Below are 13,795 nucleotides of genomic sequence, written 5' to 3' on the forward strand. Positions count from 1 at the left end.
TTTTGCGCACTTACCTTGATGTATTTGAGAAAATCTAAATGTACACCTCAGCTCTCAGAACTACATGGAGTAAACAAAAGTGTATTTATGCACCTGCTGCCTTTTAATGGTGGTGATAAGTATAGACTAAACAAAAACAGTACATGGATTTAAACACTTGCATGCCATCCTTCTGGTCATTTGATGGTGAGAAGAGCAGCAAGCAATACGAGAAAGGGCTTGACTTGAAACAGAGTTTTAGAAATGATTATGCAGCTTGACCCCTCCAGCGAGCTGCTGCTTATTTGAAGTTGGTATTGCATTTTGGTCCATAATCAATTATGTTCAAAGTAGTTTTTTTTATAAGATTTAAAGGTTTTAAACTGCTTCACCATCAAGAAAAGACAAGTATTTCACACATAGGCCCTCCGTTCTTTTCACCATCAAAAGTCAGCAGGTGCATAAACACTTATTTTTTTTTATTGTTTAGTCCATGTAGTTCTGAGAGCATGAGGTGCATATTTGGATTTTTTCAGATACATCAAGGTAAGTAAACAAAGGTCTCTCCCACACTCTCTCTCTCTCTCTCTCTCAAACACACACACACACACACACACACACTCACACACACACACTATAATTTGCTGTTAAACTCCATATAACTCTATATACAGGCCAGAAACTAAGCCTTTTTTTGCACAGGCCTAAAGGGTTAATGGTCCCACCTAGTGATCAACTGTAAAAATAACAAATGTTACCTCTTCCCAACAGGGAAAACCACCAACAATAAAGAGTGCATGATTATATGGTGTCATGGCTTTGCAATCAAAAAATGTCATTATAATGGAAGTCAATGGGACAAAAACAGCCACCAACAATAAATGAGGGAGAAAAAATTAAAATCTAATGCTGCACAAAACTAACAATACATCAAAGCTAATCTACAGTTACTAATATTGAATTTATGTCAATATTTTTTTTTTTGACATAAAAAATATTGAATTTTATATTTAATATATGTCATTTTGTGTGTGTTTTTTCTTCCCAAATCAGTGACATAATTTATGAACTTGGTAATTAAAGAGTTAAAATCTTGGATTTTTTTTTTTTTTAAAACATTTGGTAGTTTGATCAGATTTATGCAAAAAAAAAAAAAAAATCTTTATCTGAGACATTTTTTACAGCATTTTAATTTAGTGGGTGTTTTCATCCCAAACATAACAAAAGGGTAGTGAATTTACCCACAGTATACTGTTGAGTTTTTGAAAAATTTCAAGCATTTTCCCAAAATAATTGTCAAAATAAGATTTGTCACCAATCATTCCATTAGCTGCAACACAGAGAAAGTTGTGGCCAAAATAAGACTCAACTTTACCCCCTAGTGGACGAAAACGTCCCCAACAACGCATATGGGGTATTATGTAACAGCAAGTCATTTGTGCAAGTACATTTGACTTGCAGTTTTCCAAAACTTAATTTTTTATTTTTTATTTTTATTTGGTACCAGCTGCAGTAGTTAATGTTGTTTTATATTATACAGCTATCATTGAGCTAAGGTATACCCCCCTACAACACCATCTATCATTGAAGAACCTGTGTTACACAGATATGGCATATTCATGGTAGTACACATGAAATTAATGTATTTATCTGTCATTTAAACTTACATAAACAGAAATCCTGTCTCCCCCTCTAGTGGACCTCTAGTGGCTCAGATAATGAAAGTCACTAGGATTTTTTGAGAAGGAAAAAGTCTGACCAGTTACAGCAACGAGTCAAACGAGTCTGAAGATCTGAGCTGAATTTGGTGAAACAATAAAATTTTAGTCGTTGTCAAGGCCAACAAAGAAGACTAAAAGAGAAACATCATTCAATTTTGTCTGTAATAAAACTAATAATTCTAATTTATTTAATAAATGTAACTATATTAATTTCCCCAATTAATTATTAATGTCACACACCTAGTGCCATTAGACTTAAAAGATGAGAGTGGTAAATGTTACAGACATATTATCATGGAAATGTTCAGTCTATTATTGATTTTTATTTCCACTTCACTTTTATCCCAGGAGACAGAACTATTTGCACTGTATTTACAGTGGGACAATATTCATACAATACTATAACCTAGAAATAATTTAAAGGGGTGACTTGCAAGTCGCAACAACAAGGATTATGTGTCTACATCTGGTTTCAGATATTGCTCTTGTATGACTCTTATTCTGAAAGACTGAGGAGCCCGAGTTGAAGGCCGAGCGATCCGACCAATCAGATGAAAGGAGCGTTTCAGCTCCGCCCACAAGTGCGAATGAAATATTGAGGCCATAAGCCGTTTTTTAAACCCAAAACGACAAAATGAGAAATCAAGTCAAAAACTCATTTTCCGTTTGTTAACCTAGATGGAATAACGAATAAACGAGCCATCTTTCCATTTCTCGTTATTGAATTCATGTTCTCTCACTTAAATCCTCTTGAGTTTTTCGTTTTCTGTTTTTTAATTTGAAACGGATTTGGAATGGACGGAAGATACCCTGATTCTGAATAAATGTTGATTTTATTGTATATTTCATTTATATTTCTATTATTTGGTTCCTGTACCTTGACACCTACAAACTTGAAAAAAAAAAAAAAAACATTGGTGTGAAACTGGATTAATGTTGTTTGCACCTTGTGCAATGTGGAATTAGTTTACAGTTTTTTCAAGCACTTTGTGATACATTTTGGAAACAGGAGATAAGCCCCTTTTCTAATGCACCATCTAGCTTGATAAACCCCTTCTCAAAGACTTACTGTTTGTCAAATTTATTTGGGTAACACATATTCTGAATGCCTTCAGCAGAATTAGAATGAGCCATTTTAATCTAGATTAATCTAGATTAATTTCAAGATCACAGTGAGATTAATCTAGATTAAAAAATTAATCTATGCCCACCTCTAATATATATATATATATATATATATATATATATATATATATATATATATACAGTGGGGCTCGAAAGTTTGGGCACCCCTTGCAGAATCTGTGAAAATATGAGTAATTTTCAAAAAATAAGAGAGATCATACTAAATGCATGTTATTTTTTATTTAGTACTGTCCTGAGTAAGATATTGTACATAAAAGATATTAACATTTAGTCCACAAGACAAAAAAAATGCTGAAATTATTAAAATAACCCCACTCAAAAGTTTGGGAACCCTTGGTTCTTAATACTGTGTTCTGTTACCTGATGATCCATGACTGTCTTTCTGTTTTGTGATGGTTGTTCATGAGTCCCTTGTTTGTTCTGAACAGTTAAACTGAGCAACGTTCTTCAGAAAAATCTTTAAGGTCCTGAAGATTCTTCAGTTTTCCAGCATCTTTGCATATTTGAACCCTTTCAAGCAGTGACTTTATGATTTTAAGATACATCTTTTCACACTAAGGACAATTGAGGGACTCAAACACAACCATTAAAAAAGGTTCAAACATTCGGTGATGCTCCAGAAGGAAACAAGATGCATTAAGAGCTGGGGGGTGAAAACTTTTGGAATTTGAAGATCAAGGTAAATTGTACTTAATTTGTGTACCGGGAAACATACAAGTATCTTCTGTTGCTTACGAAGGGCAGAACTAAATGGAAAAAAATTATATTTCAACAAAATACGACAAATTTGGCCATCTTCATCGTGTTCAAAAGTTTTCACCCCCCCCCCCCCCCCCCCCCAGCTCTTAATGCATCTTGTTTCCTTCTGGAGCATCAGTGAATGTTTGAAATCTTACTGACCTCAAAGTTTTGAACAGTAGTTTATTTTGTATTTATCGTCTATTATTTGTTTCGCATGTTTACATGATCTAATAAACTCCAATATCGCTCAAGAGAGCTTGGTCATTTGTAAATCACACGTTATGTCAGTGATTGGGTCTGGTGAGAATAATTAGCCAGGTTTAAAGTCTCTGTGGTCTCAGAGTGTGAAGACTAGCTTGGCTCAGCTTAATTAGTGCAACTATGGGCCCCTTATTGTCCCAAAGGATGACCTATCATTTTTGCTGCCTGCCTCAGTGCTCAACAGGCCCTATTCAAATATAAAATACAATGATACATATATCTAATGTATGATTTAATGACCTAAAATGAATTGGAGTTTTCAAAACACTTGACAAATGAAACAATAAAATCTTAATTAAAGAAGTACTTTATTTTAATTCCATGAATGAGTTAATTTATGACAATTTTCTCATTTAAGTCTCATAAACAGCATTTGAAAGGTATTTGCTTTCTATATCAGGAATAAAACATGCATTTTGCCTGATGTTGCATTGTAACCTAAATAAAAGAATGAATTATACTATTGTCAACATATGTTGTCTTTTAAGTTTATTATAAACTGCACATACTGTCTGGATCTGGTTTAGGTAGGCCTAATACAGATTCAGTGGGAACAAGCTGATTGAATAATGGTTTATTAAAACCATGTACCACAAAAGCAGACAGACATCCCGAGTTAAACCCTCAAAAATAAATACAAGAGGTGGTATTAAAACTATTAAACGTTTGGGGTTCGTAAGAGTGTTTTACAGAAATAAGTATTTTTATTCAGCGATGACGTATTAATTGATCAGACGTGACAGTCATAATGTACATAGTTATAGAACATTAGTTATAGGAGTGTATTATACACTCATAATACTTCTAATGCTAAATAGGTTTCAAATAAACGCTGTTCTTTTGAACGTTCTATCCATCAAAGATTCTGAATATAAAGTAGCACATTTTTAAACACTGAAATACTAAAGAATCATGTCACGTGTCTCGACGGCTTTTCACAGGAATGCAGTAAATGGCTTTGCTGTTTTATTACGTGGAGAGAGGCTTTCTCTCTCAGTGACAGATCAGTGGACTTACCTTGGTCTCGCCAGTCAAACCTCATTTTTTGATGCACTGACGAAGGACGCGAAGGGGCTGCGTCTGATTAACTAACTGTACTTTGAAGTTGTCAAAGAATAAACGGCATGTAGATATTCAGTAACTAATTACGATGTGCTAACTACACCACGAAAGAGAGTCCTTTAAGAAACAACTCAACCACAACATAGACGAGTTATTTAAATAATTTTATAACATTGAGAATCCCACTGCTTATCTTTACAGGTGCGAATGCGAAGCGTTCACCAGTTAGCGAGCCCAATATATTATATGATATTACAGTGTCACCTCGTGGCAACTAGTGGGCATTGCACTTAAAAGTCCAAACTTGTTTAAGGTAGGCTACGTTAAAATAAAGCAGAAACACCATCGAAATAAATTAGAAGATAAATAATCTTTATTTGACATGTCTTTTTCATATATATAAAATTATGTATCCACAATTAATATTACGAAGGCGTTTACAGAGAATTATTTCTCAGTAGTGGGTGCAAAGCTCCAGCCGGTTTGTGCGCAGGCAGAAAGACAGCCGTCCAGGACGAACGGTTCATCTCAGGACCACACTGTGCTCGAGAACAAATGGAGGGAAACGTCACTACAATCTTGTGTTTGCTATCCTGACTGTCAACCCTTTCAAAATTGTTCATAACGAACAACTAAGAACGTTCGGGAATGAAAACATTCAGTATTGTTTGATGAAAACTGTATGTAGATGAAACACCAATAAAAGACGTTCAAGAATGTGAAAACATTTTTTTTTTAAAATATGGATTGAAACAGATTTACAAAGTGGACGTCTAACTTTCTGCTTAACACACAGACATTTAATTTCTGTGGAGCCACAGTACCCACACCAAGCCCTTCAAGAGAACGACTTCATAAGCCAGTATTGACTACTGGACGTCACTCTGTGAACCACAAGATGTTCCTTTCCCAGAACAATCATCAAACAAAACAGACAAACAAAGAAAAACTACAAATCTTCAGACATTCAAACCCAATTATAGTTGCAAAAAGCACAATTCTTATCTTTATTTTACAACTCCTAAACTAAATTTAAAAGACACAAAAACCCTGCAACCTTTAAAAACAAACTGTAACAATGAATAAACAACCTCCACTGTTCTACAAAATATTCTCCATCTTTAGTTACTTGAACGCAGAAAGAAAAAAGAAAAAAAAGTTTTGCACTGTTCTCTTCCGGGTGGTAATGTTTCATTTAAGTCATTATTTAAAAAAAAGTTAATATACTGTATAGGTTATTAATTACAGTAACAAGGTTCCATGCAATCAGGTATTTAGTTTTTTTTTTTTTTTTTTTTTACTGAGTTCAAGGGATCAGTAGTTATTAGCAAGCCTGTACAAAGATACACTTCCTATTGGTGCAGATGCTAGTGTGATGAATATGAGCGGCCTTGCTGCCTCATGTCAGTACGCTGACCCTAAAGTTACATTTTAATATGTTGCCATTGGAATAGCTAAAAGTGTGAGAGCACATGGGACACAGAGCTTGCCTTTTAAATAGCATTTACACCACTCACATTTGTTACTTGCAAAACAGATGATTCTAGGCTGTGACAAAATGATGCTAACATCATTGTCACAGCTAACAAGTGGACACAGACTCTTCACACTGTGGTTTTACCACGGCAAGCATAATGACACCAGGCACAGGCGTACTGTAGTTGGTTTGCCAATTTGTCTGATAACAGCACACCAGCATTTCCCAACAGACTGATGAAGGCATATGATACCCTTAACAGCAAAACTGACAAACTAAACCACCTGGGTTCTTTCAGTCGAATACATTATTATTACTTTATAAAAAAAAAAAAAAAAATGCAGAATTCATCAAAATTGCAAGAAAAGCACTAGCGGTAGAGAGTCCTCCCTCTGCGGACATGTTGTACGTCAAGCATGTAAGCCCCACTGTGTTAAGGATGATTGTGTGTTCATGATGACGATGTCAACTCAACTGAAATGAACATGAGGAAGGAAAACAAGAGCAAATGGAAAAAGCCATCTGGCAGCATACGGTATTAAAGAAGCTTGAAAAGTGCAGTTTAGGACTGCAGAGTCTCTCACTCTGGATACATTTCAAAGGATAAGCGAGGAAGCAAGTGAAAATACATTCAAGTCAGACCCCTGTACTCCATAATGAGGATGCATGTGTTTGTGTGGAGGAGTGAGTCAGAATGTTAAACATCAAAGATGTCCCAACAAGCAATGCTGCAGATCTGGACTGCCCTTTACGCCAAAGAACCAATCGGTTTCTTTCCTCCTTCTTCCCTCTCATCATATTTAAAACCTGCCATAGATATTAATACTTACAGCATATGGCAGGCTGCACCACATTCGGATCGATTTACTTGCAGCACATAGTTACTAGTGTTCAAATGGAGTTCACTCTAGAGAATAAAATAGGTGGAGAAGAGAAGAAGGCTGGGATAGGATCAGTTTGCGTTTGTGATCCTGTGTACATATTTTGGACAGTTTTGAATTTTTTTGTAGGTAAAATAGATACATGGGACTATTATTTCACATATACTTGAATCTAAAACGAAGTATGTTTCAACATGCTCAGGTTTACATGTCACTTATTTTAGACATCTTTTTTTTTTTTTTTTAAATTCAAGTGCAGTTTAAATATATCTGTTGCCAAGTTGAGCCTTGTGTAAACCGTTATCTAAATGGCTAAGAGGATGAGCTCTCAGCAGTGAAGGTGGCCACCCCATCTGTAAAGAGAGGAACGAGAGAGAAACTGGAGTTGACCACTTAAGAAACTGGCCATTCTGTCCACACATTAAAAGACTCATTTGAAGCCATCTCTATCCTCTCTTTTTCAATTGTGTAAAGTTAATTATTTTGTTTGTGAAGTATTGTTTCATTGCCCCGCACCCCCTCATGAATTTAACCCGTAATACCCAAATGTTTAACGTCAAACCTTCTTCTGCTCCCTCAAGTGCACCAGAAACTGCCCTATTATGTACAGCAAGGATATGAAAGCTTAAAAGCAAAATAAAAGAAAACAAACGGTCACACAACTGCTTGACATGATGGAATCAGGCCCATGCACATGCCAACACACACGCCTAATCTCTCACTCTCTCACACACACACACACACGCACACACAGTAACAGAAACCACAAGCCCTGCTTGTTTTAGTGGTGGCTGGACATGCAGTGAAGACACGGGAGGAGTGATGACGAACTTGTGTGTGAATGTGTGTGTATGGAGTGTAGTCTGTAGAGCTCGGAGGTGGGCGTGTGTGTGTTCATGTGTGTCTGGAGGAAGTTGTCCTAGAATTTCAGCTGCCGACTCTTCCTGTACTTTTCCTCCTCTTCACCTGTAGATCAGGAAAAGAGAGAGAGGGAGAGAGAGGTTATATAGTGACTCCAGGAAATGAAGACCAAAACAATGAAAGTGATTTCGAATCGGACAGGCTGTAGTCAAAGAAAATACCTTTTAAAAGATGAGAGGAGAAAGTTAAACTGCCGGAGGAGAAACAGATCGGAAGAAACAAACAGAAAACGTCAGTATAAGAGAGACAGAAGCATTGACTGGAATATTACGAACAGTCACATCAGAGACAGAAATTACACGTTAGCCACACATAAAGAGGGAAACGTTCTGGGAAGCAGGTTGTACCTTCTAAGTGGTGGCGGGAGATAAACTTGAGGGCCTCATCCAATAGGATGACAGGAATTGAGATCTTGAGGACTACGATCCATTGGGAATAATGCAGTGGAGTTACCTGGAAGATCAGCTGGGGAGCACAAAATGAGAAATGAGAGGTCTGAAAAGAGAGAGAACAATATCTCCTGGAAACACTGTGCATCATTATATGGATTTTCAATGGTCACTACTGTTTTTATGAAACCCATTCAATGTAACTCTGAGGATGATGATGATAATAATAGTATTCAAATATATAATTAAGTCAATAAAGGAATATAGAAGTATAATAATGCTATTATACTGTACAATAAAAAACTACCTACTAATAATAATTTTGGGTAAACACTTTATTTTAAGGTGTCCTTATTACAACTTAAATGTACTTACTATTATTTTAACAATTAAATAATTACATGCAAGTAACCTTAAGCCAAACCCTAATCATAACCCTAAACATAAAGTACATGTATAATGTATTTATAAGTATAATTAATATTACTCAGTACTTACATGTATAATTACAATGTAACAAGGACCTCAAAATAAACTGTCAAGTATTTATTTTAATAGAAGGACCGTAAAATTTCAATGCTAACATGTACGGCTGTCTTAATTGTTGAGATTTCAAGTGTTAAACCAGAGAAATGCTATTTTTGGAAAATCACAGGGAGACCTATATTTATAAATGACTCATTACACATTTGTGAAAATGGTTGGTAGATGTTGTATTTTTAAAGACATGGTGGTTTGTGTGGAGCAGCAGTATTTTAAACGGAGACATTAAGAGTCACTGAAAATGCTAGATCACAAGCTGCTTGCCTGTAAAAACACAGTGCTGCACTTCAAGCACTGAAGCCAGGAGCTTTTTTGTTGTTATTGTTTTTATAACTCAGAAGGTGGTTCTGCATTAACATGATCCACATAAAAAACAGAAATTGCTTTTGTAATGACATGAGGCTACAGTAACTAAAAGCCCATACACACGGAGACGTGTTGAGCTGTATATAAACATTCTGTATTGTACAAGAATTTTGTGCTGATGGATCCATTTTTCATAATCTTACATCTTTCAAGGTTTATGTGCATGCTCCAAGTTCTTCTCTATTTTAAGTGTATCTCTTTGGCATAACTACAGTGCCACATACTGGTCTGGTATGTATACTGCATTGTTTTGAGTCAGTTTCCGTGGTTTCATGTGTACAGAGGTATTTCTTGAGATGAGTTGGTGTTTATGGAATTGTTTCCAAAAAAAGTTCACATAGGGAAAGCTCTGGCTTCGTGTGGATGAGCCCTAAATGTAGTAAATGATTAATGGTTGTTTAAATAAGTAAATACTTTTCATTTAAGGAAGAATGAGGAAGTGAACTATTTTCTGTGAATGTGCTAGACTTCCAATTCAGATCAATAACTTGAAAAATAAAGCATAGCCAATGGTAAAACTATCCATGCTACAAATTTGTGTTTTTAAGATTATATATAGACTGATGATATTGGAAGCCTTACACATTCAAGTTACAGTTTGCCACACTTGCTCTTTTGTTACAAATACGGTGAATAATGACACAGAAAAGAGAGATGTTCCTGTATAACGTATATCGCTCACCGGTAGAGGCTCCACATACAGGATGAGGAAGTGTAGAGACAAGGAAAGAATTATGGCCCCCAGCAGCCATATATTCACCCAGGGTGGCATTCTTATCAGAGACTGATTCTCTGACAGGCTGTAAGAGAGAAGAATAAGGGTCTAAAATGACTAGAATGAGTATTACAGTTACCAAGTAGTCCTTAAAGTTATGCTCACATTAAAAATGACAAAGGGAAGAATGGAAGTAGCAAAAAAAGACATTTAGGCCTACTATTTTTAAAGCAAATGAACTCAAGTGCTGTCACAGACCCAGCACAGCTCCACCGAGCTCATGAGACATCTGAAAGGTGTTTTACAGTAACTACACAGTTGATGCAGAGCTATCACCATGGCAGCAGATCTTACCTGTTAAGAGCGTTGAACATCTCTATGGTAACAAGCACAGAAAGAGCCATGGTGGTGGGGTAACGTGACTCGAAGACCTCACAGTCAATCCCCTGAAACATGGGGTTTTCTTCTGTACACTGCATAAAGTGCCGCTACAGACAAGAAGAAGACAGTTTATAGTCAGTGTGGGGCAGTATCACCAGCCATCTTAAGCATCTTCAGGTTTTTGTTGTCTAAGTGGCATCATTCTTAATAAAACAGAAAGGTGGTGCTTTAGTGCATCTAATATATTCACCATATAAGATGTAAGAGCAATAAGACAGGAAATCGTTTGACCTACTGATGGCAGTCTTTGTGACCTTTGAGGGACTGAAGTGATATCACGAAGAGCAGCTGTGTAGCTCATCCTGTGAGATCTGAACTCCCTGACACTGAACAGCTGTCTTTATTTTAGAATATTCCGACTAAAAACTCAACATTTTCAACTTGTTATTGTGGCATGAATCCTTGGTGGAGCATTTTATTCCAAAACAATCCCAATCCTCTTAAAGAAAACAATATCATTGGGATTTCTCATTGGTTATCATTGATATGACTCTATAATACTTTCTTGTTAATATTTTGTAAGTATTTTATTGTTAACATTTTGTATATATATTTTAATCACATTTCCACTGTGTAGTGCATTGTCTGACCCCATTATGTATACTACACTGCCTATCAAAAGTTTGGGGTCAGAAAGATTTTTATTATTATTATTATTATTTTTATAAATTAATTTTATTCAGCAGAGGTGCATTACATTGATCAAAAGTGACAGTAAATTGCACTCATGTCCCAAAAGTTTTTGAATTAAAGTTCACCCCAAAATTAAGAGAGTCATTATTTTTGTTTTTCTTTATGCATAAAAGGTATTCTCATAGCTTCATAAAGTTACGGTTGAGCCACTGATGTCACATGGACTATTTTAAAGATGTCCTTACTCTTTCTGAGCCTTGGCCATGGTAGTTCCCTTGCTGTCTATGCAATGTCAGAAAGCTCTCGGTTTTCATCAAAAATATCTTAATTTGTGTTCCAAAGATGAACGAAGCTCTAACAAGTTTGGAACTGTCATTGTGTTATTAATAAAGTTATTATTTTAGTTTGTTGTGCCTGAACTCATTTATAACATATTTCTAAAAGTCTGGCATATAATTTTTCAGAAACACTTCTTAAATTAACTCAAGCAAAACTGTACTTCATAAGAGAAATGATCCTATTCATTGAAATAAATCACTTTCTTTTAAATCATTGACTCACCAGCTGATAAAAAGACACCTGTGGCCCGTTCTCATCAAACAAATACCACCAGGTTGCAGCGCCGACAGTGCCTAGACCTACGTATCCTAGAAAAAAACAAGAGTAAAATACTTCCAGTGTGATTTGATGCTTCATAGAGCTGATATGCAGTTTTCAGGGAAGAACTGTAAGTGCACTTATAGTGGCAAAAATTGTCAATAATATTAGATTCTATGGAATAACCAAGATATTGGATTAACCTCCAATGGCCAGGTATCTGAAGAACAGCCAGCCGGAGATGAGAGGCTCCTTAGGGTTTCTGGGAGGCTTGTCCATGATGTCCAGATCAGGGGGGTTGAAGCCCAGGGCAGTGGCCGGCAGACCATCTGTCACCAGGTTCACCCACAACAACTGGACGGGGATCAAAGCCTCAGGCAGGCCTAGGATGGCTGTCAGGAAAATACTGGGATGGGGGAAAATAAGGAACCCACGTGAGTGTAAATGTGGATAGGAAACTGAGGCACTACACCAATCAGGCTCTCACTCACCACACCACCTCTCCCACGTTGGAGGAGATGAGGTAACGGATAAACTGCTTCATGTTGTTGTAGATGGCTCGTCCCTCTTCCACTGCGGCCACAATGGTGGAGAAGTTATCATCTGAGAGCACCATCTCAGAGGCAGACTTGGCTACAGCTGTGCCTGAGCCCATAGCGATGCCAATTTCAGCCTTTTTTAAGGCCGGGGCATCATTAACACCATCACCAGTCTGAAAGTGAGAACAGAGTGATGTATAAGGTTTAATAGACTCAAACTGGCTTTCCACACAGCACTTAACATTTGGCCCTTCAAAGCCCACTTTGCTCGATAAACTGAATTGTGCCATTTTATCAGACAAGCATTTGCTCTAAAGAAAAGAAAAAAAAAAATGGAAAAAGTTCTGCATGTTTGATAATTTCTGTAAAATGTAATTAAATCAACACAACGAGTGTGTGTTCATTTGCTCCAAGATAAACTGAAGTTGTTTCATTTCTGTATTAATCAGGCTAATTTTTAATTTAACAGTTTATTTTAAGACAAACCACAGAATTTTTTTTTACAAAAAATGTCAGTTCATTAAAAATAAAACAATACTCACATATAACTCAGTACCTCCAAATCAATTCTATGGTATGTTCTATAGAGTGTGTATGTGTTATCAACATTAAAAAAAGAAAGAAAAAAGGCAATTTGTTTGAACAAAGTGGATTCAAGTAAAGATTCAAAACATATTATGCTTATGAAAAGACTTAATGATCCAAAAGTAAATAATATTTGCTCTTTAGTAAATGCTTGTTACAGGCTGAGGATTAACGGGTCAAGTAGAGTATGATCAAATCTTTGTTTTCATGTTCTAAAAGAAGCAAAGCAGCCTCTGTCGTGCACACTGATGTCTAGGAAATGCCTCAAGTCCCCAAATGACAAACAGACACACGCATACAACAGAGCTGGAGGCGACAGCGTGTGAACAGGAAGAGCACTGATGTGCTCTCATAACTCCAGCAGGGAAAATTAGCATAACAGACAAGGCTGTCTATCTCTGAGAGATGTAGGTGCTGCAGAATATTACATTATTGCTAAGAGACTTGAGAATAGAATCAGAGACTTCATCCTTCACATGATCCTCTCAGCTCTCTGATTGTATAATTGCCACCTTAACTCATATTAACAGTTCAGCTGTGACAATTATGATGACAGGCTGTATTTAAAGGTATTCATTCTTGGTAATGAAGCATATTTTCTTTTACTCAAACCAAAAGTATAGCAATTAGATTATACAATGAAATTAATGTTAAATACTAAGGATAATACTTAATAATTCCATTAATGTTCTCATGTTAAAATAGAATTAAAAAAATAAATTTCAGCCCAAAAGTTTTGCACGTCTACTAATAGTTTGTGAATTAAGAAGATGTACAGGCGATAAAAGTGAACTTCCA

The 13,795-nt window shown here is 36.1% G+C and overlaps 1 protein-coding gene across 1 annotated transcript in view; it reads right to left on the reverse strand.

The window, feature by feature from the left end:
- Positions 1-5,261: 5,261 nt before the first annotated feature.
- Positions 5,262-13,795, reverse strand: part of atp2a3 (ATPase sarcoplasmic/endoplasmic reticulum Ca2+ transporting 3) — a 51,880-nt gene continuing 43,346 nt past the window's right edge. Inside the window, exons 15-21 of the mRNA XM_026211785.1 lie at positions 12,365-12,585; positions 12,077-12,279; positions 11,838-11,923; positions 10,557-10,690; positions 10,170-10,287; positions 8,537-8,654; positions 5,262-8,234 (exon numbers count right to left, since the gene is read on the reverse strand). Coding sequence (XP_026067570.1) covers positions 8,188-8,234; positions 8,537-8,654; positions 10,170-10,287; positions 10,557-10,690; positions 11,838-11,923; positions 12,077-12,279; positions 12,365-12,585 — 927 coding nt within the window. The 3' untranslated portion in view covers positions 5,262-8,187. The remainder of the gene's footprint in view (positions 8,235-8,536; positions 8,655-10,169; positions 10,288-10,556; positions 10,691-11,837; positions 11,924-12,076; positions 12,280-12,364; positions 12,586-13,795) is intronic.

The sequence above is a fragment of the Carassius auratus genome, chromosome 30 (genome assembly GCF_003368295.1).
Source record: "Carassius auratus strain Wakin chromosome 30, ASM336829v1, whole genome shotgun sequence".
Classification (NCBI taxonomy): Eukaryota; Metazoa; Chordata; class Actinopteri; order Cypriniformes; family Cyprinidae; genus Carassius; species Carassius auratus.